General features: G+C 39.4%; 2 protein-coding genes across 8 annotated transcripts in view; one reads left to right on the top strand and one right to left on the bottom strand.

Moving 5' to 3' along the window:
- The window catches only part of CNOT2 (CCR4-NOT transcription complex, subunit 2), a 132621-nt gene extending 122256 nt beyond the window's left edge, over positions 1-10365 (bottom strand). For 3 of the 6 annotated variants that reach the window (XM_010841522.1, XM_010841518.1, XM_010841519.1), the window contains exon 1: positions 10289-10365. Coding sequence is in view for 2 of the 6 variants with exons in the window: in XM_010841521.1 (XP_010839823.1) it covers positions 10289-10293 (5 nt within the window). In the remaining 4 variants the exon portion in view is untranslated. The remainder of the gene's footprint in view (positions 1-10288) is intronic. The other 3 variants (XM_010841521.1, XM_010841517.1, XM_010841520.1) reach the window with 2 other exon arrangements.
- Positions 10312-14893, top strand: LOC104989744. Of its 2 annotated transcripts, none has more exons than XM_010841516.1 (3): positions 10312-10463; positions 10870-10940; positions 11760-14893. In XM_010841516.1, exons 1-3 carry the CDS (start codon positions 10320-10322, stop codon positions 11863-11865), a joined length of 321 nt encoding a protein of 106 aa, XP_010839818.1. In that variant the 5' UTR covers positions 10312-10319; the 3' UTR covers positions 11866-14893. The 2 variants fall into 2 exon arrangements, 1 of the variants encoding a protein (XP_010839818.1); XR_825411.1 differs by having other exon boundaries at positions 10390-10463; positions 10856-10940.
- Positions 14894-22909: the final 8016 nt, after the last annotated feature.

Below are 22909 nucleotides of genomic sequence, written 5' to 3' on the forward strand. Positions count from 1 at the left end.
AAGACCCTGATGCTGGAAGGGATTGGGGGCAGGAGGAGAAGGGGACGACAGAGGATGAGATGGCTGGATGGCATCACCGACTCAATGGACATGAGTTTGAGTGAACTCCAGGAGTTGGTGATGGACAGGGAGGCCTGGCATGCTGCGGTTCATGGGGTCACAAAGAGTCGGACATGACTGAGCGACTGAACTGAACTGTGCCATTTCCTCCTCCATTTAACCTTCTAAATAAGTCTAAAAAAAGATATTTTATTCATTTTAAGGAGATGAAAACTGAAGCACAGCGAAGAAACTTGTTGTGCTGCTGCTAAGTCACTTCAGTCGTGTCCGACTCTGTGCGACTCCATAGACTGAAGCCCACCAGGCTCCCCACCCCTGTCCCTGGGATTCTCCAGGCAAGAACACTGGAGTGGGTTGCCATTTCCTTCTCCAATGCATGAAAGTGAAAAGTGAAAGGCTCAGTCGTGTCCAACTCTTAGCGACCCATTAACTGCAGCCTACCAGGCTCCTCCGTCCATGGGATTTTCCAGGCAAGAGTACTGGCGTGGGGTGCCATCACCTTCTCCGTGTTATAGATACCCTGACATAATTCAAGTCCTAAGTGGTAGACACAGTATGAGTCCTAACTCAGTGCTCTCCCTGTTAAGACTTATCCCATTTGCTGCTGCTGCTGCTAAGTCGCTTCAGTCGTGTCCGACTCTGTGCGACCCCATGGACGGCAGCCTACCAGGCTCCTCTGCCCATGGGATTTTCCAGGCAAGAGTACTGGAGTGGGGTGCCACTGCCTTCTCCAGGCACATAATAGGTATTTAATAATTTCTTTTGCTAAATGGGATTGGAGAAGGCAGTGGCACCCCACTCCAGTACTCTTGCCTGGAAAATCCCATGGACAGAGGAGCCTGGTAGGCTGCCATCCATGGGGTCACAAAGAGTCGGACACGACTGAGCGACTTCACTGTCACTTTTCACTTTCCTGCACTGGAGAAGGAAATGGCAACCCACTCCAGTGTTCCTGCCTGGAGAATCCCAGGGACAGGGGAGCCTGGTGGGCTGCCGTCTATGGGGTCGCACAGAGTCGGACACGACTAAAATGACTTAGCATAGCATAGCATAGCATAGCATATTATGTGCCATGCACCGTGCAAATGTGTCAGACAGAGAAATGCTAAGATGGATCTATGTTACTCCAAGTATTACATATGACCCTTAACACAATGTCATCTAAACAAATTTCTTGGTAGGAAAAACACGTAAGAACAAAACTGCACTCTTCTAGTTTACATTTATGAATTCAATACAAAAAGAGCATAGAGCACTCTATGAAATAAATTGTGGCTAATTCTCATTTGCTTCAGAAGCATATCTTTAACTTGCAACCTCACTCCAAAAAACAAACAAAAAACCCCACAAGAGCCTTTATGCATTATATCAACCTCTGAGGTAAATACAGTTTACCTATGCACATTTTCCCAATGAGAAACCTGAAGTTTAGACAGGATAAGTCACACAGCTAATTTAAAACATAACTGCTGATTCCAATTCAGGCTGGTGAGTACCAGAGACTTCAACAAAATCATGTAAAATTCCAGCACAATATAACTCTCTTTAATAGGAAATAGTTAAAATCAGTTCCATTTTATTCAGTCAAAAACTCAACAACAATTAGGCAACTTGGGCAGCTGCAGGTCATCATGCAGAATAACATACTTCTGCTATGGAAAAAAAATAAAAAGGTACACGGTGTATCCATCAAAGTAGTAATTTGCTCAAATTGCATTCTTAGGGAATCTTTTTTATTTAAAAACAGTTCATTTGGGCTCTTTTTTAAATGTCAGAATTAATAATGTTAGCTACCTAAATTCATAATTTATGTACAGTATTTTGAAAAACACACACATTAGCATTGCAAAATAGGTACTGCTAGAAATACAATATAGGTGTAAGTTCCTAAGAATGATTATATCACTAATTTAGACTTTTTTAGTATTTTAATTTACTGAAATAATGTTAAATGTTATGCCTGTAAACAGAATCAAATAACAACATTCAAATTCTGCCTGCCCTAGAACTTACATAACAAATCCTATTCCATTCATTAACATAAAATTTTTCATTATGGACACTGGTTTATATATTTATAACAAGTTGTCTGGAAAATAACAGACTACAGAATTTCAAAGTTGTTAATAATTAAAAAAATCCTGCCAATATAAATACAGAATACGTTGTATTTAACAGAGGAAAAAAAATCCTTCAAAAGCTTCAGAAATACACTGAAACATCAAGTCTGTAATTTAATTACAAATCACCTGTGGAATCTAAAATTTCTCCCTGAAGTACAAATCTGATTTTCACTCACATTGTTCAAAAAAACTGGTTAATTATTCCTCATCATGTAAAAAAAAAAATCTCACACTATGGAAAATTCATTCCTTCAGTCAACTTCTCATGAGGTCCAAAGATTCAATCAAGTACTACAGATTACTCTGTCATTCTCTAAATCCAGTCTATCCTTCCAGACTTTTCGTATTTGCAGTGCTGATTCCGTATCCCCCTCCCCCACCTAACTGAACCACCAAATCACCCTTCAGAACCCAGTTCAAACATCACTGACCTGAAACCAACTCTTTCCTTTCCTCAGACAAGGTTGTTCTACTCTAGCATGTATCCACAGCATTCATCACAAAACTGAACTTCAAGAATTAATTTATTGCACCTTTAACAGTTCATGGCACATGGTAATATTTATTGCACTGAACAAGGAAATCTAAGTAAATGTTAAAATCATTACTGATTAGTTTCTAAGAAAAGTCTATCAAAATACTGCAAAGTCAGAATCTCTTAAATGTTTTGATTACCCTATGCAAACACAAAGTTTTAAGTTTGTTCTCCTTTATAATTTTCCACTAATACACAGAGATACCCCTCATTCCACCAGATCCAGAAAACATTATCATGACCTCTTACATGAACAGTAATTCCTCCTCTCTATAATTCTTCATAAAACATAAACTACTGGGTCTATCAAAACGTTTTCAGCAGTTGGAAGACAAAGATTTAAGTCTGAATCATTTCTTTTTCCCTTTCGAGTTTGCCCCTATTTATGCAGAAAGCACTAAGTAACTACTGATGAAATTCCTTGTTTTCATCAAACATGAAAAACTTGACTCCATTTCAGGGTCTTCTTTCTGCACGGAAAAATATTACCCAGATTTTTGCATGGCTGTCTCCTTTCTCACTTTCTGTTCAAAAGCTACCGCCAGAGAGGTCTTCCCCTCATTACCCTACTTACTTAAAATAGTCTCCTCCTTCCATCCATAACCAATTGCTGTAACTGTACCCCCCTTTATCTTCTTCTTCGTAATTGCCATCCTCTGAAGTTGTGTTTGTTTACTGTGTCTCCCCACCTAAGATGTTACTTCCACGAAGGCAGAGACTTGTCCTGTTCACCATCATATATACCCAGCACTTACTGTAATATGTAGAAGAGAATAAACACTCAAATTATTAAAGGGTTTAGTTGAAAATGTCTACTCAAAAACAAGCAAATACTATGAGAGAAGACAAAGTCTTGATTTTTTAAAAATACATAATCGTAGGTTGGAAGTGACTCTACATCAAGTTCAGAGGTTTTCAAACTATGTTTGAAACATCTTAATACAATCAGAGGTCAAATTTCCTGAAGCGCTGGACTATGTATAACTATTCTACACATATGTGTCTATTTTAGGATGTGTGACTCATAAACATACAAAACAGAACACAAAAGTGCATCAAGTATCAAATTTAAAATTTGGTGACTGTAATCTGCTCTGTCAGGTTAAATAGTTTTGCTACAGACCTCAAAGATTGACCTGGCATGTCAGTAAATATATGTACAATTTCTCTTAAGTGTGCATAGATTAGAAAAGTTCTATGGCTCTGAAATTCTTCTAACGTAAGGCCAGACATGCTCAGTCATAAAATTATAAAAACAATACCCTTAAAGCACTATTTTGTGTACTACTAAATCAAGACAAAGTTCAACACATGATCTCCTCAAAAAATAACTGTGCAATAGTAAGTAAACTTGTAAAATGTGGTGTCTGTGATACAGTATTATTACTTACTCTCATTATAACACAGGATTATCATTAAAAGTTTTGGTGCCTCTTGAATTTGTTTATCATTTTTTAAAATGTGAGCAGCTACGGTGTTCTGCCAAAAAGTCACTTGAAACACAAATTTCCTAATACTTCTCTTTCAAATTTCCATATTAAATGATCCTGAATCTTAAGGATGATCAGTTAAAAACAAACCTTCTACTTACACCTACTTGATTTGATAAATCAGGATTTTCCCTATAGAGCAGCATTAAATTGAGAGAGACATTAGATGCTAGGTTCAATCTAAGGATAAAATGGCCTTCAAAATTCCCAATTACTAATTTTCATGCTAATCAAAACACATTGACTGTTCTATCTTTAAGTTAATGTTAAAATTTAACCTTTTATTAAAAAGTTTAAACTTATTTTAACTTAACATTAAAATGACACTATAAAATTATAGTGGTGTATTATGAAAGTGCTTTGCAGACTACCAAGTATTGTTTTTTTTACGTACATTATTAAGTAGTAAAACAAAGTCAAAAGGAATGAGGTCCTTTGAACAGCATGGTAAACTTAGTGATTATCATTATTTTACCAACCTATGAAGGACTCTTACAAACAGAAGATTAAGTACAAAATTTGTATGAATAGCATCATAATCTATAATGTAAAAAGTTAATATAAAAACACATTCTTGCCAGATATGACACAAAACCAAATGTTCCTCTCCCAAACACACTGTATTATTAATACTTGATCAGTCATTACATTTTGTCCAGATGTTGATACAAAATGGTTATGTTTCAACACCCAAAAATATAAATGGAAAATGATATATCAATATGTTTGAAAACAGGCAAATCTATTCACTGTTACCTAAACTGCCAGAACACAAATTTTTCTCTTATTTTATCATTTCTTGGCAAAGTAAATATGTACTGTGTATGCATTCTCATCTACTTTCACATAAGGAAAGACATTTCAATTCAGTAAAAGCACAGAAAAATTTGGTGTTGCAAGTACTAGAACAAATTCTCTCTGTATCTTTCATAGCTTTTTGTCATTAAAAAGTCAATGAAAAATATATAGGCAAATGAGGCATTTCTAAGATCTTAAGTCAAATGTTAACATCTCCAGTAAATGCAGTTCTGGAAGTCATTTACTGTTTTTATTTCTATAGCTCAAAAAATGAACACAAAATTGGTGCACAATCTCTTATTCAAACCCTTAAAGGCCAGATATTTCTCAGAACTGGAATTTGTCAGATTTTAGAAAGTTAAGATAGCATATCATGACCTAAAACCTCACAGGGTGGTCTAGGCAGCACCTGCAATCAAATACATTAATATTTCTACATAAAAATGAAAAATCAGGTTAAGTCAGATAACACTATGATTAGGCTACTAATTTCAGTTGGAATTTGCCATCATGTTTGCTTTTTAAAAAAAGTCCTTTAGAGCTTTTTGAAATTTAGACAGCCAATAAAAATACATTAAATCATCTCACCCAATTTTCATAAGGAGAACGGTATTCAAAAACTACAGAACTCTTACTTTTTACTAGGCACTGGGCCAGGCATTAGGAATAAAAAGGTGGAGAAAGGCAAGGACATAGAATCTAACTTCAAAAAGCCCAAATCCAACAGTATCTCATGGTTAAGCAACTGTAAATATATATTATGGGGTAAATACAAAATATCTCCTTCATGCACTGACCTTAATCATACAATACAGCAAGAAATGTAGACCTAGATACTGCCAGAAACATTCTGCTACTTTTTTAAGTCCTGTTCTTACTCCACACGCATTTCTCTACGAAGCTTGTTATAGTTTCCCATAGGTTATTACGAAGCAAAACTGTAAGAAACAATTCAAGGAAGTAAAGGAATACAGGATGCCCTTCTTCCCCATCCCCTTTTCTAATCTTCTTCCAAGGTGTGGACTGGGAAACAGCACAATGACACCACTAAGTGTCAAGTGACAATCTGGCACCAGTTCAGTTTATTGCATATTTATTGATAACCAAGTATCAATCACTTAGAAGGTGCTAGAAATGTAAATGTAAGTAAGACAAAGCCCTACCAGAAGGTACTAGAAATGTAAATGTAAGTAAGACAAAGCCCTACCTCTCAGGTGCTTCCAACCCAGCGGAGGTTATTATGGATGGTGGGGATGGACAGTAAATTACAATACAGTGTGATACACTCAATGATAGAAATCTGAGGAATAAAGGCAGTACAGCAGAAGGATTTGGGAAATCAGGAAAAGATTTCATTAAGAAAGTGACACTATAGGTTCATTAAGACAGTGGCACTATGTAGTTCTGAAAAATAAAGTTTGTCAAACAACTGAGAAGTGATGGTAAAAATATCACCACCACTACCCCATTCAAGCCCCACATAAAAACATAAGCATGAAAGGAAAAAAAAAAAGCATGCGGGATTTGGGGGGGTGGGGGCGGTGTGTGAGGGTAGGGGGGATACCTTCAGGGTAACTGGCAAATATGTCCAAAATATCAAGCTTTATCTAAAGACTTAGATTCCCCAGTCTAAACATATACAAACCATTAAAGTGTATCCAGGAAAAAAATTTTTTTTCTTAGATAATTTATTTTGCATCTCATGATTATATAAGCTATGAGGTCTTACCAAAAACAAAACACTATAAAACATTTTATTAATTCACAGTACAGCATACCCCCAAGCAATAATATCAAGAGATTATCATCTGTATTTCAGAGAACTATCAGAAAAAATAAACCACGAAGAATTCTTTTTTCCAGGTCATTTCTAATAATACAGACAAAGTAAATAAATAAACAAGCCATATCAGCACTAGCCGTTATCAGACTTGTCACAAGAGGAGTTTTAAGAGTTTAAAAAAGGATGTCAAACAGAAAAGCTAAGGCAAAGAGAAAAAAAAAAAAATATATATATATATATAAAAAAGTTAAAGAAAGCAAGGTAAAACCAAGAAATAAAAAAACCAAGGTAAAAATTACATAATAATTTTTACAACTCATTAGTCAGTTCTATTTGTTTTCAAAAGTAGACTTCCTAAACAGACACCAATTTTAGTATAGATATTTCAAAAAAATCTAGTAAAATTCACAAGGAAATTCTACTCCTTTAAGTATTTGGGGTAGAAATCATCCATAGTTAAGGAAGAACAATCACACCTATCATCAACCAGAATGATTCCTTTGTTATCAATACTATGGTATCAGTAGTGTGTGTGATTCTATTCCAACATTACAGTGCGACTCAGTTTAACTCTGCCTCTAAAGCTGCCCTACCTGGTACCTTGGTTTCTTTTCTTCTTTGTGTCACAACATCTAGTAGAAGTCTAAGTAACAAATAAAATCTTAGTAGTATCTTTTCCTAAGATTGTATCACTATTTGCGAAAGTTGTTCTCAAATGCCTAATAAGCAAGTACATGGAAAGTTTGCTTTTAAATATGTAATTTTAATAGAATGAACTTTCTACAGTTAAAAATGTTAAGACAAAAAATAGTTTAACACAGCTTTTAAAAGCAAAAAAAAAAAGTTGACTTATTTTTATCAATCTATTAATGTCTAGTATTATTTCATATGTAAATATGAAGCATACTTTTTCTTTTCCCAATTAGAAAATCTTATGAAGCATATTTGTGAATGAAAAGGTAAACATATAATTTCCCAGAGGTTGCAAAAGATTCTGCAAAGGTCTTTCAAAACACAAATACTTTTAATACCAGTATCTACTGAAGAGATTAAAAACCAAAACAACTGGGTTAGAAGCACTTCTAATAAAATCTACTCATAAATCTAAGTATTTAATTACTTTTGAACAAAGAATTTTCAGATTATAACTAACTGTGAAGTATCTCTGAGAAGTCAAAGAGTAAATTAAATATCTAAAGTTATTAAGTAAAAACATAAGTAACTAGCTCTCTTGGGGAGGAATATCATTCTGAACTTTATCTTCAAGATCAAGTAATTCGAAATGGAAGGGAACATAAATCACTCATGCATTACGCCCTCATTTTTCTGCCACAAAAATTTACTTTAAAACTAAAGGATTCCAGAAACTAAAAATCTTTAAAAGGTTGTATCTGTTGGTTGGTTAAATATATAAGCAATTCTAATTCCCCAAGAGTATCAGATTAGGTTACAGATATCTTTATACCGTATACTTATAATAAAAAGAGTTCTGCCAAAAAACGATGCTCACATTATTTTTATTGATGCAGCATTAATCAAGATGCCAAAATGTGAGTTTCTCAATTTCTATATAAAATACAAAGTAATCACAGAAGTCACTGTACTTCAAGCCCTCAAGCGGGGGAAAAAATGAGAGAAAAGAACCTTTGTAAAATTAAATAAGGATCTTACAAAGTCAAGAAACAAGTGGAGCACAAGTTCTTTTCTTTTTACATGTATCTTGTATTTTTCCTTTAGGTTTAATATTACACAAGAACTACAAACTGAAGAGATGTTCAACATGACAAAGTTAACTAAAGATCTTGATCCACTAAGGAGTATTTCAGGAAAAGAGATCTGAATGTACACATCAAACTGTCTGAATGCAGCCATTTAGTCATTTCAGGCCACTGCGATCTTAACCAACTCCTTACACCTAGGATAAAGTTATCTTCCAAAGTTGCAAGAAAGACGTGTTCACTGGTAACACGTTTGAGAACCTGTCAAATATACTAAGTATTTCCAAACAACATAAACCCGGTATGTAAACAAATATTTTCAAATTTCTATGCCCTGCCTCCATATTTATTACTTCCACTTAAGTTGTTTTAAGGGGCAAATAAAGCTGCACTTACGATTCCAGAGGTCTAGAAATTCCTAATATCAAGCATGACAGAAAATTTGTTCAGCTTTGAACTCTAAATTCAAGCAAGGCCTCCCTCGTGACAGATTCTAACTAGGTACTTCCTACCATTTCACCAAGAATCTAAGGGTTGCTATCAATGTATTTAATTGTTAGAAAACGACTAGAAGATTAAGAAAGGAGTAGAATTCTCTGACCAAGAGTTTTATGAAACAAAATGTATTGCATTCGGTCTTCTGGATGTTAAAAACTGAAGGCATCTGCTCGGATTCTAAGGGAGTTGATGCTTAGCTTCCTTTCGAGAGGGTGGCACCCGTATGTAAGACTTTTATGGTTGTAATATCGTACCCACAGGGCCTGGAATAAACGCAAATTTTAAGACCTTGGAAATGTTCTCATTAAAAACAAAAACAAAAAAACTCATATTCGCTAAGGACCACAGTTAGCAGGAGTTAGAGGCTTTCTCTCCTAAACGGACCAGAGCCTCAACTAAGAACTAAGTTCTAACCCTACTCACTTCTTCCGTGAAACTTTTCAATTAGACTCAAGACAGCAAAAGGTGGAGAGGCCCCGGCGGAAGTAGAAACCCAGGGCTAGCAACTTCACAGACCGAGGCGTTTCGGGTTCCTCCGCCGCCCCAGGACTCTCCGGACTCAGTCACTACCACACTACGGAAGCTTCACCCTCTGGGTGCGGAAGCAGAGGAAGCATCACAGTTGCACTCCTCCTTCCACCATACACAGCCTTCGGTACCCCAGGGCCTGGCAGCTCCTGAGACCCGTTAGCCAGTCCAGGGTCCCCCATCTTTCACATATACATACACAGAAACACAGACAAGTTGCAGATGATGTACGTGTATTGAGAGAATGTGAAATGCCAAAGACCGGGGCAACTGCTGGGAAGGCGGCAGCGCCGTCTAAAGCGGGCCCGGGGTCCTTGGCCACCGCCGCTGTCGCCTTCTCTTCTTCCCCAAGAAGCAGCGCGACGGAGGCTTCTCCGTGCTGGCGGGAGCCCGGGGGAGAGGAGTCTGGGGGAAGCCCCAGCGCCAGCCGAAGGGACCGGGCCTAGGATCCAGAACTGCCGCTGCAGCTACCCGACTACAGCGACGCTTTACGTCCCGTCCACCACCCTCCCCATACACACCCCCCTCCCTCCCTCCACCGCCACCACCCCCCCTTCCCCGCCCGCTCCGCTCTCCCTCTCTCGATTGGAGCCGAGACAAAAGCAACGGGAAGCGGCGGGCCGGGACGCTGCCCGCGGACCCCGGGCGCGACCGGCCCGGCCCCGAGGCATTCCCCCGCCTTGCGAGGGCCCCGAATCCGCCGCTCCCGCCGCGCGCCCCGCTGCCAGACTTCCGAAATTTTGCCAAAAACTCACCGCATGAATTTTCTTGTCCCGCGGATCCAAGATGGCGACGTATCCACCGCGGAGGCTGCTGGGAGCAAGACCTTTACCCTCTGACCCCCGCCGTGACCCCCGCCGTTCCGACTTCCCTCCAGGCGGCGGCGGCGGAAGAGGGGAGCGGCGATTGCGGACCGGACAGAGTTGGCGGGTGGGTAGTCTGCTTCTCACGCGTTGGAGAGGGGACTCGGAGGGGCCCTTCACCCCCTCGCTTTCCTCCTCGCGGCCCCCACCTTCTCTCTCACCGACTCACCGGGAGGCTCGTAGCTACTCTGCAGCCGTTACAGCGAGTAGGAGCTCTGCTGCCACAGGCTCCCCTGGGTTGCTTCGCGCGGGCCACGGGCCCTAGGTCCGGGGAGGATCGCGGGGTCCAGGGGCGGGGAATGGTGAGGTGGCGTCGGTCCGCCCCTCCCGGGGACTCGGAACGTGTTTGTGTTTGTGTTCAGCCCTTCGTTCGCCCCACCCCCACCCCCACCCCCGTCGTCTGCCTCGTACCGGCCTTCCCTCCCTCTGCTCCCTGAAACGCATCTGATCGCTGTCCAGTTTTCTTCCTTCAGACCCCAAAACCTCCGGTGCTTGTGCACGCACTTCCAGGGACCAGCAGCACGTCACCATCACTTTTTGAGAAGTGAGTGATCGTCAGCCGAAACCGTTGGTATTTTAACTCATCACGCTTCCTATTTTTGTTTTTTGTTTTTTAGCTTGTTGGGAGGGAGCATATTGGGGGAGGGGGCAGGTTTTTGAAACTCTGTTGGGTGAGCTTTCCTGAATCAGATTTATAGCATTTTCTCACTCTCACTCCCCAATGCCCACGTAAGCTGGAGTGACTGCCTGGGCTATCAGCAAGACCATGTGAAATTACGGTGGCTTTTTTGGAAACTTGAGCAGAGTCTCTGCCTCCCAGAAAAATAATTGTTACTCAAAGTAAAATTACTTTTATTTTCTTTGAAATAATAACTCTCTCTCTATTCGTTTGTATATTGCTCAACTTTTCCCTTTTGCTTGATATTTTTGAACCTGAAAAAGAGCATTTGCATGTGTATTAGTAATCGTATGGTTGCATAAAGTGAAAATTGTTACTTCCTTTCTAGTTGAGTAATAGAATTTACTAATGTAAAGTACACTTCATTTGGGGTAAATAAAGTTTCTACTTCCCGTGTTTCTTTTATAAAATCATCCTTCCAAAAACTGGCTGTAATCCAATTTAAAATTTATAACTGAAGGGAAAGGGACATCTGTCAGTCAAAAATAGAAGGAAAAATAAGAGTATTGTGAAATTATAGATGACTTCTATGTTCATAAGATACCAAGTATTTCGATGAATTAGTAGATGCTGTGTGAATTTATTTAAACTCTTAGATGATGCTGATGTAGCCAGTAGAAAATGTTTTGCCTGGTTGTTAGTTTTATTAAACATTCTGCTTCATTGTGTTCTTTTTTACTTTAGGAAAATTCAAGAAGGAGCAAATCTTCTTATGTCCTTCCCTCCCTTTTTCCTCCCTTTCCCCCAACAGTTCTTTCCTGCCTCATCATCTTTCTCTTCAACTGTGTAAGATGGTGTGTTAAAAGATTAAATACCTTTAAGTATATGTGATACACATTAATACGTATATCTGTGTATTACTGAGCTTTTTAGCTATTAATAAATTGAAAGTCTAACTGATATTTGGAATTGTAAGATAAAATGAGAAAAGTTGGAGGATATGTGTATGGTAACATCAAGTATCAGTTTGATTTATATACCAAATGTTGTTTAGTTGCTAAGTCGTATCTGATTCTTTTGTGATCCCAGGGACTGTAGCCTGTCAGGCTTCTCTGTCCATGGGATTTCCCAGGCAGGAATACTGGAGTGGGTTCCCATTTCCTTCTCCAGGGGATCTTCCTGACTCAGGGATCGAATCCACATCTCCTAAATGGGCAGGCTGATTCTTTACCACTGAGCCACCAGGGAAGCCCAGTAAAGAGCATGTGTGTGCACATACACACATGCATAGGACTTTGTTAAAGCCAAAAAATGACACTTATTTGTATCATCTCATGTTTACTCAAAGCACAAGTTTTAAATTGTATAAACTTTGGGTGAAATTGAAGAAATCACTTACAAAAGGAGACAGGTCTAATTTGAGGGTTTTATTACCTTGGATATTTTACTGGGGAAGATAGAACAGCAGACATTTTCGTCTTAAATGTGTATGGTAGCAGTGTTAGGGGAAAATACCTTGATACTATTGTTTTCTTGAGAACATATTTGTTGATGATAAATCTGCTTTAATCCTTGCTGAAGAACAAGTTTAAAATTGTTCTATTAGTGCTGTCCAATCTTTTATATTGGTAAATCTGTAAAATTTATGTAATACCTACCTTAGGGGTCAGTTCTAGATATTAAACAAGCCAACATTTGCCAAGGGCTTGTATTTATGGCTTTCTAATAAGCACTCTAAGTGGTACATTTTTAACATTGTCCTCTTGCTTCCAAAAGTTTGTCTTTATTGCTAACGTTGATAAATTCTGCCCATTTGATGGGTTGTGAGGTGGTGTTTTTTTTTAAGCTATTCACTCTGATAGACTGTCTTACTTGAAAACTAGCCCATACTGAGTGTGTGTTTTGTGTGTTTTTGAAATGTAAGGTGCATCTTATAGAAAAATTGCCAATTTGGATTGAGAAGAAAATTCCTTAGGGAAGAATGCATGTATGCATGCTAAGTTGCTTCAGTCGTGTCCAACTCTTTGATCCCATAGACTGTAGCCTGTGAGTCGTCTTTGTCCATTGGATTCTCCAGGCAAGAATACTGGAGGGGCTGCCATGCCCTCCTCTAGGAGATATTCCGACCCAGGAACTGAATCCATGATACCCAGGAACTAAATCTATGTCACCCAAGAACTGAATCCATGTATCCTGTCTTGCCTCCTGCATTGGCAAGTAGATTTTTTAACCCCTCGTGCCATCTGGGAAACCCAAGGGAAGAATGACTTTATACATGACCATTAATAGTTGTCCCTCATAGCTCAGTTGGTAAAGAATCTGCCTGCAATGTAGGAGATCCTGGTTTGATTCCTGGATTGGGAAGATCCGCTGGAGAAGGAATAGGCTACCCACTCCAGTATCTTGGGCTTACCTTGTGGCTCAGCTGATAAAGAATATGCCCGCAATGTGGGAGACCTGGGTTCAATCCCTGGGTTTGGGAGATCCCCTGGAGAAGGGAAAGGCTACCCACTTCAGTCTTCTGGCCTGGAGAATTCCATGGATTGTATAGTCCATGGGGTCGCAAAGAGTCGGACACAACTGAGCAACTTTTTCACTTTCACATTAATAGTTTTAGAAAAGGGAGACCTCCCATTGTTTAAAAGGTATAGACATTACTGAAAGTCTTACCATGGCAAAAAAATAAAGAAAAAAGACGTGTATCTCAAAATTAACATGTGCTGAAACAAAACATTTGAATCCAAACTTTTCCTGTAGTCTTAACCGATTTCCACAAACAATACTCCCAACAGTTCAGTCACTTGCTCAGGCGAAATAGTAGGAATCTTTGATTCCTCTCACTCTATTTATCAGTCAGTATCATCAGCTCTTCCTTGTATTTATTGGGCCTTCAACCACATCACATCTGATGCTACCACCTTGTCCAAGCCACCATCATCGCTTAGACAGCAAAATCCAACTATTTCTGATTCCATTTTTCCTTGTACTTTTAAACCATTCTCTAGAAACCAGCCAGAGTGACCATTTTAAAAAACTTGATTTGATTATGTTACTCACTTGTTTAAAAGCCTCCAGTGATTTCCCTGAAATAGAATAAAGTCCAATTTCCTTACCATGGCCTTTAAAATTACATAATCTGACTAATTCTCCAAACTCATCTTATCCTCACCCTTCTCATTGCCTCCTTTCTGTTTCTGTCCCGTACCAAGCTTTTTCCAGTCTGTAGCAGACAAAGACTGTTGTCCCCTAAAATTTCTTTTTTTTTTTTTTTTTCTATAGTAATAGACATGGACGTATGGGCGTCCAGAATAAAGACTATTTTCTAGCCTCGTATAGCTGTGTGGTAGTTCTGGCCAATAGAGTATAAGCAGGTGTATGTGACTCCCTTCCAAAACCGTTCTTAAAAGATAGCTGCTGCACACCTTCAGTGCTTTCCTTTCTTTTTATATCTTGCATCCTGGAATATAGATGTGACAGCCATTTGACATACGCAAGCTCCCTTTTCCTGGAGGGGTGGCAGGACCTCAGCTGGGTGAAAATGTGGGTCCTTGAGATCTTTGTAGAGTAGTGTATCAGTCCTCCTTATGTACAGGTACTGATGTGAGGAAAATGTAAACTTTTATCTTGCTAGAGCCACTATTTCAGTTCAGTCACTCAGTCGTGTCCAACTCTTTGCGACCCTATGGACTGTAGCACTCCAGGCTTTCCTGTCCATCACCAATTCTCCGAGCTTGCTCAAACTCATATCCATCGAGTCAGTGAGGCCGTCCAACAATCTCATTTTCTGTGGTCCCTTTCTGTCTCCAATATTTCCCAGCATCAGGGTCTTTTCTAAAGAGTTAGTTCTTCACATCAGGTGGCCAAAGTATTGGAATTTCAGCTTCAGCATCAGTCCTTCCAATGAATATTCAGGACTCATTTCCTTTAGGATGCACTGGTTGGATCTCCTTGCAGTCCAAGGGACTCTCAAGAGTCTTCTCCAACACCACAGTTCAGAAGCCACTGTTTAGGGCATCTTATTCTCAGTTGAACTGATACTCTATCTCAAAACCTGTGCACTTCCAATTTTTTTCTGCCTGAGGTGTGTTTTCTCTATGTCTGTATGGCTAACTCATCAGCTTTTAATTCAGGTTTCGTTTCTGACCAGCATTCCCTGGCCTCGTATCTAAAGTAGCTCCTTTTCCCATTTTTCTCACACATTGCCCTCTGTTTTCATAACAGCATTTGTAATTGTATCATTATCTTCTTTATTACTGCTTATCTGTTTCCTTTCACCCTGTTAAAAATGTAAGTTCTGTGGGAGCAGAGGCTATTTCTGTATTGTTCACTGCTTTATTCTCTTAACAGTATGCATTACATAAGTACTGTTGAATGAATGAAACAGTGAATAAAATTCATTGAATGAATGAAATAGGTCCCTATCCAAGATTAGGTAGATTTTTAAAAAATAGATGTCATAAATTTTCCTTCACAGGTAATGTATAAAATCCAAGATAGGAAGCAGCTAGGAGAAATAGTCTAAATTAATGGTATAGGCCCTTAATAATAAAGATATATGCCTTTTTTCTGGTATACATAATAAGGTTGGGCATCCCCGGTGGCTCAGATGGTAAATAGTGTGCCTGCAATGCGGGAGACCTGAGTTCAATCCCTGGGTCCGGAAGATCCCCTGGATAAGGAAATGGCAACCCACTCCAGCGTTCTTGCCTGGAAAATCCTATGGACAGAGGAACCTGGCAGGCTCTATAGTCCATGGGGTTGCAAAGAGTCGGACACAACTGAGTGACTAACACTAATAAGGTTATTACAGAAAAAGCTTAGGTGGTGAACCACACTGGCAAATCAAAAAGCACTGCAAAATAATAATCTGGGGCAGAAGCTCCCACTACATAGTGGTCTGATTTACTCTGTAACTTACTGGACCTTAGATTCTTCATCTAAAATATATGAAAGAATCTTAAGCTTTGAATCGTAATATTATAAAAGTTTAACTGTAAGTTCAACTTAAGAGTGACCTGACATGTTAAACATTAATTTGGTCTTCAGGTATTATTTTAACAGGTGATTGTGTCTTGATAATACTGGCAAGGGATCAGAGAAACAGGACTTGTTACACTGCTGAGAGTGTAAATTGGCATATCTCTAGTGTGCAGTTTGGTAATATGTATCAAAAGCCTTGAAGGTCTAGTATGCAGTTTGGCAGTATGTATCAGAAGCCTTGAACGTATACATTTGATCCTGCAGTTCCTCTTCTAGAAATGTATCATAGAAAATAAGGATATGTGTAATAATTGGATTGCAAGAATATTCATTATTGCAGTTTATTAGGATATTAGTTGAATTAAGCTCAGAAATAAAGGAAAACAACAGAATGGGAAAGACTAGAGATCTCTTCAAGAAAATTAGATACCAAGGGAACATTTCATGCAAAGATGGGCTCGATAAAGGACAGAAATGGTATGGACCTAACAGAAACAGAAGATATTAAGAAGAGGTGGCAAGAATACACAGAAGAACTGTACAAAAAAGATCTTCACAACCAAAATAATCACAATGGTGTGATCACTCACCTAGAGCCAGACATACTGGAATGTGAACTCAAGTGGGCCTTAGAAAAAGCATCACTACGAACAAAGGTAGCAGAGGTGATGGAATTCCATTTGAGCTCTTTCAGATCCTGAAAGATGATGCTGTGAAAGTGCTGCACTCAATATGCCAGCACATTTGGAAAACTCAGCAGTGGCCACAGGACTGGAAAAGGTCAGTTTTCATTCCAATCCCAAAGAAAGGCAATGCCAAAGAATGCTCAAACTACCACACAGTTGCACTCATCTCACACGGTAGTAAAGTAATGCTCAAAATTCTCCAAGCCAGGCTTCAGCAGTACGTGAACCGTGAACTTCCAGATGTTTAAATTGGTTTTAGAAAAGGCAGAGGAACCAGAGGTCAAATTGCCAACATCCACTGGATTATGGAAAAAGGAAGAGAGTTCCAGAAAAACATCTATTTCTGCTTTATTGAGTGTGCCAAAGCCTTTGACTGTACAATCAATTGTGGAAAATTCTTCAAGAGATGGGAATACCAGATCACCTGACCTGCCTCTTGAGAAACCTGTATGCATGTCAGGAAGCAACAGTTAGAACTGGACATGGAACAACAGACTGGTTGCAAATCAGGAAAGGAGTACATCAAGGCTGTATATTGTCACCCTGCTTATTTAACTTCTATGCAGAGTACATCAGGAGAAACAGTGGGCTGGAAGAAGTACAAGCTGGAATCAAGAGTGCCAGGAGAAATATCACTAACCTCAGATAGGCAGATGACACCACCCTTATGGCAGAAAGTGAAGAGGAACTAAAAAGCCTCTTGATGAAAGTGAAAGAGGAGAGTGAAAAAGTTGGCTTAAAGCTCAACATTCAGAAAACTTAAGATCATGGCATTTCGTCCCATCACTTCATGGGAAGTAGATGGGGAAACAGTGGAAACAGTGTCAGACTTAGTTTTGGGGGCTCCAAAATCACTGCAGATGGTGATTGCAGCCATGAAATTAAAAGACGCTTACTTGTTGGAAGGAAAAAAGACACTTACTCCTTGGAAGGAAAGTTATGACCAACCTAGATAGCATATTCAAAAGCAGAGACATTACTTTGCCAACAAAGGTCTGTCTAGTCAAGGCTATGGTTTTTCCAGTGGGCATGTATGGATGTGAGAGTTGGACTGTGAAGAAGGCTGAGTGCCGAAGAATTGATGCTTTTGAACTGTGGTGTTGGAGAAGACTGTTGAGAGTCCCTTGGACTGCAAGGAGATCCAACCAGTCCATTCTAAATGAGATCAGTCCTGGGTGTTCTTTGAAAGGAATGATGCTAAAGCTGAAATTCCAGTACTTTGGCCACCTCATGTGAAGAGTTGACTCATTAGAAAAGACCTTGATGCTGGGAGGGATTGGGGGCAGGAGGAGAAGGGGACGGCATAGGATGAGATGGCTGGATGGCATCACTGACTCGATGGACGTGAGTTTGAGTGAACTCTGGGAGCTGGTGATGGACAGGGAGGCCTGGCGTGCTGCGATTCATGGGGTCGCAAAGAGTCGGACACGACTGAGCGACTGAACTGAACTGAACTGAAGCTCCATGCATACAACAGAACAGTATTCAGTCATTAAAAATGATATGGAAGAAAGTCTATTGACCTCATATATAAAGTACGAAGGGAAAGTTTTAAAAATATCCAATTTTGTAAAAATAAGTTTGTAAGTCTTACAAAGGCCCAACAGGATATGTGCAAATTATTAATTCAGTCCTTTAGAAGTAACTTAATTATTTTTGTTTCATTATTTCTATTTCTTAGTTTTTATTAACATTCATAGAATATATTTTTATACTAATTAAAATTCTCCCTTTATCTTTAAGAAAAAAGTGGATGATTTGGGGAAATAGTATCATACATATACCTGATACACAAGCCTGATATATCCTTTCTTCACCCATGCTCCACAACTAATTTCCATTTCTTCTATGGTTTACTTTCTAAATACTTCTAAGATCCTCCCTTAGCTCTCCATTCCTTCAGCCATTCTCTTAATCATTTCCTCATCATCCCTCATCTGAACTTTGAAAGAGATTTTGTTTAAATTGGTCTTCAGTAAGTTTTACCCCTCCTCAGTCTTCCAGACTACCACCAGACTTTACAGTACACATCTTAGGAGACCCCCTGCCTAAAATCTTTATAATGACATACCTCATCCACCACAAGTTAAAAGTGCAGACTCCTTTCCATGAGGCATAAAGCTCTTCATGTTATACCACCTTCCTATGTTTGTAGCCTTAGGTACTACTTGTGGGTCTATCCTAAAACATGATGCTTCATGCTTCGAACCTTGCAGTTTTCCTTCTGCCTTGAGTGGCCACTTCACCCCTCAAAATATTTTAAACCAGTATAGTCTTCTGTGCTGGTTTTAAAAACATGTCCATAAGGGAATTCCCTGGCAATCCAGTGGTTAGAACTCTGCACTTTAACTGCTGAGAGCATGAGTTCCATCCCTGGTCAGGCAGAGTACTAAGATCCCAAAAGCTGTGTAGCATGGCCAAAAAAAAAAAATGTCTGCAAAATATTTGATACTTTATTCTTCAGGATGTGGAACTACTTAATTCACCTCCTTCTAAGTGTGAGTTGAACATTGTGAATTTCTTCTTGTAAATAGAATAAGATAGAAGAGACTGTGACTCTGAGACTAGATCATAAAAGGCTTTGAGTTCTTCCTCCTGCATATTCTTTTGAGTCACTCCAAGGGAAGCCCGCTGCCTTGTCATGGGACGTTCAGACAGCCTATGGAGAAGCCTGTGTGCCTAGAAATAAATTATCCCAGCCAACAAGGAAGCAAAGCCTGTGCACAACTCTGAGTGAACTCAAAAGCTAATCTTTGGGCCCCTTTGAGATGACTCCAGGCCTAGCCAGCAGCCTAACTATTACTTCATAAGAGACCTGAACAAGAACCCAACTAGCTAAGACCCTCCTGAATCTGAGATAATATTTGTTGTTTGAAGTTGCTATGGTTTGGATTAATTTGTTATTCAGTAGTAGAACCCATAAAGCTTCTTTTGGGACTCATCTTGTGTGAAATTTTTCTTCACTTCCTATAGAATTGGGTTTTGCCCAACTAGACGATGAATGCTTACAGGCAAGAACTATATTTGCTTTATCCTTTTTTCCCTTTTTCTAGCACAGTATTGACAAATGTTAAGTCCTCAAAAATTTTCTGCCAGAAGGAAGTGTAAAATTCTTTGACCAATTGTAAGCAACTTGAGGGTAGAAACCCTGTATTTTTATCATTTTATCTTCCTTTACACAGTATAGGAAAGCAGTTAAGCAGGTGCCCCAGAAAGATCTATGTGATAAATAAGGTTAGACCTAAGAATTTTTATGCATCAAGTGTTTTTACTATTAATATGCCCAGTCTTGTACTAAAAAGAGTTTCATGAGTAACATGATTTCATTAGAGAAAAATATAACTAGGAAATAGTAATAGCAACAGATAAAGCAAATACGTATACCCACAGGCACTGTTCTAAGCATCTTACCTGTATTAACTCATGAAATCCTTTTATGATTTCTACTTTATGTGCTAGAAATTGCTAGAATCTGTGGTAGAGTCTATATAAACTCTCTGCTTGATCAGTAAAGGGAAGTGAGGACAGACCGGCATGTGAGGAATAGCTTCACCATGTGGCTGCTTAAGTTTCATGTTCAGCGACATAGTTTGGATAGATCTGGATGAAAGGAAGAGACATTTTCACTGAGAAAGAACATGACAAAAGGCAGATTGCCACAACAGAGTACCAGTGACTAGGTGACTTGAACAAATTTATTTTCCCTGTGAGTCTGTCTCCAAATTTCCTTTTTTTATAAGAACACCAGTCATATTGGATTAGTACATACCTATATGGCCTCATTTAACCTTAATTACTTTTTAAAATGGCCTGTCTCCAAATACAGTCACATTCTGAACTAGCAGGGATAAGTGAAAATGAAGTCGCTCAGTCGTGTCCAATTCTTTGCGACCCCATGGACTGTAGCCTACCAGGCTCCTCTGTCCATGGGATTTTCCAGGCAATAGCACTGGAATGGATTGCCATTTCCTTCTCCAGGGGATCTTCCCGACCCAGGAATCGAACCCAGCTCTTCCCTGGTGGCTCAGACACTTAAGCGTCTGCCTGCAATGCAGGAGACCCGGGTTCAATCCCTGGTTCGGGAAGATCTCCTGGAGAAGGGAATGGCAACCCACTCCAGTATTCTTGCCTCCCCAACTCCAAAAAGGGAGGTGGCGCTCAAAGCAGGAATAAGTACCTCATAAGTTTGGGGGTGGGGACACAATTCAGGCCAACTCAGATGTTGAAATGAGCATGGACCAGAGGCAAGAACTGACCTAAGATAAACAGAGGGGTAGTGGAATTTATGTAAATTGGGGAGTATTTTAAATGCCAGGCAGAAGAGTTGATATGGGTGGTTTTCAACAAGTCACCAATAATCAATCCATTCCCAGGTTTTAGCACTAAAAAAAATTAAATAGAACCCTTTATAGTATTTGTTTTCATTTTATCTACTTTTATCACTGCTGTTATCTTACCAAGCTAAGATCTTATCTGTGAATCTTCCCAAAACTAATGAGATGTAAGTTTTTACCTACTCAAATCAGTCCTAAAGTAAAAGCTGATTCTTTTGCAGGATGTTTCCCCACACTTGGAAGAGAGTCAACAAAATACAGTTGACCCTTGAAATACAGTTCAACCCTGAAAAGGTTAAATAGAAATTTTAATGTTTCTAACATTACCTCTCATTACTTTACAGTGCTTGATAACATGTAAGTCTGGCATAAACTATTACACATTTGTTCAATGAATATTAGAAACAGTAGCTTTTGAAGAGGGAGCATTGGTTTCAAAAAGGAACCCTCTGTCAATTATCTGGTTAAACATGAATAGTTAATTTAGTTCACAAAGACTGCGTTGGTAATAATGTCTGAAAACAATACCAGTTTCATTTAAACAGAAGAGTTACCGCAAGTCTGTGCAGTAAGAGTGACAAATATTTCAGTAATACATATACCAAAATGGCATTAGGTTACCAAGATTTAATAAAAGAAACCCATTACATTCAGTTCAGTTCAGTCGCTCAGTTGTGTCCAATTCTGCGACCCCGTGAATCGTAGCATGCCAGGCCTCCTTCTCCATTGCGAACTCCTGGAGTTCACTCAAACTCACTTCCATCCAGTCGGTGATGCCATCCAGCCGTCTCGTCCTCTGTCGTCCCCTTCTCCTGCCCCCAATCCCTCCCAGCATCAGGGTCTTTTCCAATGAGTCAAGTCTTCGCATGTGGTGGCCAAAGTATTGGAGTTTCAGCTTCAGCATCAGTCCTTCCAAACAACACCCAAAGGACTGATCTCCTTTAGAATGGACTGGTTGGATCTCCTTGCAGTTCAAGGGACTCTCAAGAGTCTTCTCCAACACCACAGTTCAAAAGCATCAATTCTTCAGCGCTCAGCTTTCTTCACAGTCCAACTCTCACATCCATACATGCCCACTGGAAAAACCATAGCCTTGACTAGATGGACCTTTGTTGGCAAAGTAGTGTCTCTGCTTTTCAATATGCTATCTAGGTTGATCATAACTTTGCTTCCAAGGAGTAAGCGTCTTTAATTTCGTGGCTGCAATCACCATCTGCAGTGATTTTAGAGCCCCCAAAACTAAAGTCTGACACTGTTTCCCCATGTATTTCCCATGAAGTAATGCAACCAGATGCCATGATCTTCGTTTTCTGAATGTTGAGCTTTAAGCCAACTTTTTCACTCTCCTCTTTCACTTTCATCAAGAGGCTTTTTAGTTCCTCTTCACTTTCTGCCATAAGGGTAGTGTCATCTTCATATCTGAGTTTTTGGATATTTCTCCCGGCAGTCTTGATTCCAGGTTATGCTTCTTCCAGCCCAGCATTTCTCATGATGTATTCTGCATATAGTTAAATAGGCAGTGTGACAATATACAGCCTTGACGTGTTCCTTTTCCTATTTGGAACCAGTCTGTTGTTCCATGTCCAGTTCTAACTGTTGCTTCCTGATCTGCATAGGGGTTTCTCAAGAAGCAGGTCAGGTGGTCTGGTATTCCCATCTCTTGAAGAATTTTCCACCGTTTCTTGTGATCCACACAGTCAAAGGCTTTGGCATAGTCAATAAAGCAGAAATAGATGTTTTTCTGGAGCTTTCTTGCTTTTTTGATGATCTAACGGATGTTGGCAATTTGATCTCTGGTTCTTCTGCCTTTTCTAAAACCAGCTTGAACGTCTGGAAGTTCACGGTTCACATACTGCTGAAGCCTGGCTTGGAGAATTTTGAGCATTACTAGCGT

Source organism: Bison bison, unplaced genomic scaffold (genome assembly GCF_000754665.1).
Source record: "Bison bison bison isolate TAMUID 2011002044 unplaced genomic scaffold, Bison_UMD1.0 scf7180017864163, whole genome shotgun sequence".
Classification (NCBI taxonomy): domain Eukaryota; kingdom Metazoa; phylum Chordata; class Mammalia; order Artiodactyla; family Bovidae; genus Bison; species Bison bison.

Bases quoted from the DNA above. Each gene is read 5' to 3' on its own strand.
- LOC104989744 (XM_010841516.1), top strand. From the start codon at position 10,320: ATGGCGACGTATCCACCGCGGAGGCTGCTGGGAGCAAGACCTTTACCC. The intron at 10,464-10,869 runs GTGGGTAGTCTG...TTCTTCCTTCAG, and splicing joins GGACCGGACAGAGTTGGCGG to ACCCCAAAACCTCCGGTGCT. The intron at 10,941-11,759 runs GTGAGTGATCGT...TTTTTACTTTAG, and splicing joins TCACCATCACTTTTTGAGAA to GAAAATTCAAGAAGGAGCAA.